Consider the following 4477-nt stretch of genomic DNA (forward strand, 5'->3'; position numbering starts at 1 on the left):
AGAGCTGAAGGGACTGCAGGTATATAAGAGCTGCATGCAACACCTCACATATATCCATCATGTTGCGCCTAACTGTATGGACATGCTGTTTTAAATTATTTCAGGACGATTTCTTATCTATTTTTATTTTTTTCCAACTTTTAGTGTGGACATATTTCGTGGTCCACGTTGAACTGATCAGCAGTGATGCCTTATGATGATGGTAAAGCAGCTGCAATAGCAGAGGAGCATCAATGTTGGGATTCTTAACAACACAATAAGGAAAATGGGAGACTTGGAGTTTGGCTTCGAGGAAATGCAGGGTGTAAAGCTCGGATATCTGGTTATTAAAGGCAAGCAGATGTTCGCTCTCTCCCAGGTCTTCACCGACCTCTTGAAAAATATCCCACGGACTACCGTGCACAAACGGATGGATCACCTGAACGTGAAAAAGCATCACTGCGATCTGGAGGAGCTGCGAAAGCTCAAAGCAATAAACTCGGTGGCTTTCCACGCAGCCAAATGCACTCTGATCTCCAGAGAGGACGTGGAAGCTCTGTATTTCTCCTGCAAAACCGAGCGCGTGCTGAAATCCAACAAAAGGAGAACGAAGACAAAAGCAGACGAGCATATGCGAGGGGAAGAGCATGTCCGCGACAGCAGAACCGGCTTCTGGAAAAAGAAACTTTGGCTGAGTTTTCGCGGAGTGTCGCCGACTCTGGCTCTTCGAAACAAAGCTGTCAGACCGGAGCTCTCGCCCAATCTACCTCAAATTTACAGCAAATCCATCTACCAGAACTTTCAACCGGTAACCGCGACTGCATGCAGAGCCTTCAGAAACTATGAAACTGTGCAAATACCTGGAAAATGTGTGGAATTTCATGAGAAACGATCGTTTTGTCGCAGCGGCGAGGTCGTAAAGAGAAAGCCGGCTGTGTCCGCCATTTCTGCTCCGTCCGACTCGGAGTTGCTTTACAAAAGAAAAAGGAGGTGCGAGAGACACTTAGGGAGCAGAAAACGACAATACCGTCAGGTTTTGCTCTTTCCTAAATGCTGCAAGTCTAAAACATGCCTGACTAGCGGATCTTTGAGCCATTTTCACCCGGATCGTGAGCTGTATTTGGAGTCCCGGCATTTTCAGGAGAGCTGCAGCAGCGACACGGAGTGCAGCTCCGCCAACGACTCAGACTTTGGCTCAAGTTTGTCCACCAGCAGTAGCACCAGTAGCTCCACCAACTCTGCAACTACAGACGATGAGGAGGAAGACTCTTTCTCCGGCTCTTCAGAGGAAAGCAGCGATGCAGAGAGCTCGTCTCAGTCCGATTCAAGCTCCGTGTCTAGTCGCGTTTCAGTGCAGAGCATCAGATTCAGGCGCGCGCGATTCACAAGCCTTAATGCAAAAGCGCCCCTGGTTTTGCAGCCTACTTTCCATTACAGATCTAATTTTCAACCCAAAAATGGAGGTGTGCATGGAAGTGCTGCAGCTTTGGACTGTGAGAAAGGGAGGAAAAAAACGACTTTGGACATTGCCGACTGGAAGCATAGGCGCAGGGAATGCGATGACTGGGAATATGGGAAAAATTTGTGCACGGTTGGGAATTGTTTCTCAGGCCTGAAAAGAGTCATGGCTCCCCAAACGGTAGACTTTTCAAACGAGCCAAAGACAACCGAGCTTATAAGTGGTAGAAATAAATATCTAAATTTTACATTCTGTGCAGAAGGAAAGGTGTTTCCCCAACAAAGAGTATCAGGATACCAAGCCACATTACCACACTGCAATCAGGACAAAGACACTGGCATTGCTACGGTTCGTGAGAGCAATTTTTCGGAAGGTGCAAATTACAAAAAAGATGCAAAAACAGTCAGCTGCCTCAAGCAACCATCACCTCTCAAAACAGTGAAGACTGAGACCGAGGAATTCACTACAAACACAAACTTGGACACTATAGGAGATACGAAACTGAACCACGTGAAAATTAAAGTGGAGGACACTTTTGATGAGTATGAATATGCAACCCAGGAACATGCTCACCAATGCAAGGATAAATACGGCGGAAATGATGCAGACAGTTTGCGTATCAGTGCTGATACTGAAGAAACAGATCTTGGTAACGATGGCAGACAAACATTTTCCCCTGCTTCTAAACAGGAACCAAGCGGCACTTTAAACACTCAAGGGGATTACAAAATCGGCGCAAGGGTCAGGAAAAGCTACCGGACTCCGGTTTGTGGGAAAAGAGCAGAAAATGTAGTTAAGACAAATACCAAGGTGGACAGGAGTCCTAAACCTGCTGGAAAATCTGTGAGCAAACGAACTGCCCAACCTTCATCATCTTTGAAAACAACTTTTAACTTCATGGCCAATTTTCCATGCCCTCCGTCTCTTATTATCGGGAGTGATGGAGATTTAAGTCCTGCTTACTCTTTAGCTTCTTTCAGGACTGACCAGGTGCCTCATCCTTCTCATCCGGTGTGGACATGGCAGCTTGGCACTTCTGTTATACCTCCTCACCTAAACCAGAGATTCAGGAAAACAACAACATAAGCCAATGTTTGAGGTGAAAAGTCTTGAGGCACTGATAATTATTACAAATGGCTTTTTTTTTGGTTTCGGTGAGCATGCAGGAGTCCTACTCCTTCATCACGTGTTACAGGAGCTTAGCAATTTTTTTACTCTGCTTTACAGAACACTGTGGATGTTTTTGATATTTTCATTTACAATGGCAAAGAACATCTTGTGGATTTTTACTACGACCTGTTGGAATTTCTGACTACGTGTGAATGCCATTTTGGAATAGACCTACACCTTTTGCCAGAAAATCTTGGCTTTGACTAAAACAGAAATCTTTCGTTTTCTTTGCTATAGTTGCAGATCCCAAATAGTTTTTTTTCCAAACGTTCCTGTTTACAGGACTTCTAAACTCATTGTACTGTAGGTATCTACGTTGGACCGGGTTTACGTATTTATTCAATCAAGGGTTGAAGCCCATTCGGTCCAGACCCCCGTTCTGTCCCACACACGCACACACACACACGCACACACGCACACACACCACAACAACAATACCAGAAAGGCCCTGGACGAATGACAATCAGGAGCTGTTTGGATTTGCACGAAGTTAAGAAGAGGGAACTCCAAATCGATGTGGTTAAGGCATTGATAGTCTATGGTAGGAGATGAAGCACAGATTTGACTATGCATTGTTACAATGCTGTAAATGCTCCACAATAGCCTGGTGATATATATGTAAAATCAGAATTCTTTAAACCTGAACATGAATTGGGTTGTAACGTAATTTATTTGTAACATTTTAATTAAGCCAAGTAATTAATTTAATTAGGCCCACTAGGCCTACTTATGGGGTGCTGTTTTTGCTTGGTTTAGCTAAAATGAATTTTGACATTTTTTTGGTGAAATTCGGTTTCAAAAAACGCAGCTTTAAATACAGTGCGGTGTTCTTGTGCGCATAATAATGTGAAAATGATCATAGAAAGGAAGTTAATGCAACTAACCTACATAATTATTTATAATTGCTGTTCACGGTGCAAGAATTCAGATCAGCCTTGAACCACTAGAGAAGCTAAACAGTCTGATATCAAAGAAATTCTCAAGTGCAAAACTCAAGCGTGAACTTGGTGCTCTTCTGCCTCGTAGAAAATGCTTGTGAATGTACTGTGAAGTCATTTAGCATACGTGTTTACCTTGAGCAAAGCGGAGTTTGCTCACTAAGCAGGTCTTGAAAGTGTAACATACAAAGGATTGCAAGCAGCCAAAATGCGAATGGCCATCTGATTTGAATCATGCATTCTGAATTTCTTAAGAAATAGGCAGTGCCAATAACTGTAGGTAGCCTATAACAAATCGACAACGTGCTGAGAACGCACACACACACACACACACACATACACATTGCGCTGTAATAGGCCATTGGGTGCTGCATTTCAGGAGGTTTGTTAGGCTAATGAAGGCCTCTTCATGGAATTGCAAATGCGATAAGACGCTTTCTACCTTTCTTTTTTAAGAAACTATTTTTGATGACTCTAATTCAGCCTGTACGGTTGTTTGTTAGGCCTTTGACAAAGAATGAAACTCCGTGTCAAAGTGCACTGTGAATTTCAGTTTCACCAAATTCGAAGCAGAATGTAATGCAGACGAAACAAATCGTAATGTTTTAGGTTTCATGATGCAAAAAGAGAGCGTGACTCCATGTAGCTTAAACCACATAAAGGCCTAGACATGGACGTACTGTCGATATCATCATTCTTTCTCTGTACTTTTCGTACAATACTTGAGGTCAGGTTTTGACAAGAACATTTTTTTAAACTTTGAAGTCACTGGTTGTTTATAAAACGCATATTTATTTTTGTGATTTTCCTGTTTTTCATATATCTTTGTTGTGTAGGAATACATGCACTCAAATTGAAAAAAAAAACTTGAAATGTGGATTTCGAAGCACTTTCTTTTCTTTTCTGAATGATGAAATATTCATTAAAATGT

General features: G+C 42.6%; 1 protein-coding gene across 1 annotated transcript; it reads left to right on the forward strand.

The window, feature by feature from the left end:
- skida1 (SKI/DACH domain containing 1) lies at positions 1–4477 on the forward strand. The gene has a single exon (XM_053488075.1). The coding sequence runs from the start codon at positions 266–268 to the stop codon at positions 2522–2524; it is 2259 nt and encodes a 752-aa protein (XP_053344050.1). The 5' UTR covers positions 1–265; the 3' UTR covers positions 2525–4477.

The sequence above is a fragment of the Clarias gariepinus genome, chromosome 26, assembly GCF_024256425.1.
Source record: "Clarias gariepinus isolate MV-2021 ecotype Netherlands chromosome 26, CGAR_prim_01v2, whole genome shotgun sequence".
NCBI lineage: Eukaryota > Metazoa > Chordata > Actinopteri > Siluriformes > Clariidae > Clarias > Clarias gariepinus.

Bases quoted from the DNA above. Each gene is read 5' to 3' on its own strand.
- skida1 (XM_053488075.1), top strand. From the start codon at position 266: ATGGGAGACTTGGAGTTTGGCTTCGAGGAAATGCAGGGTGTAAAGCTC.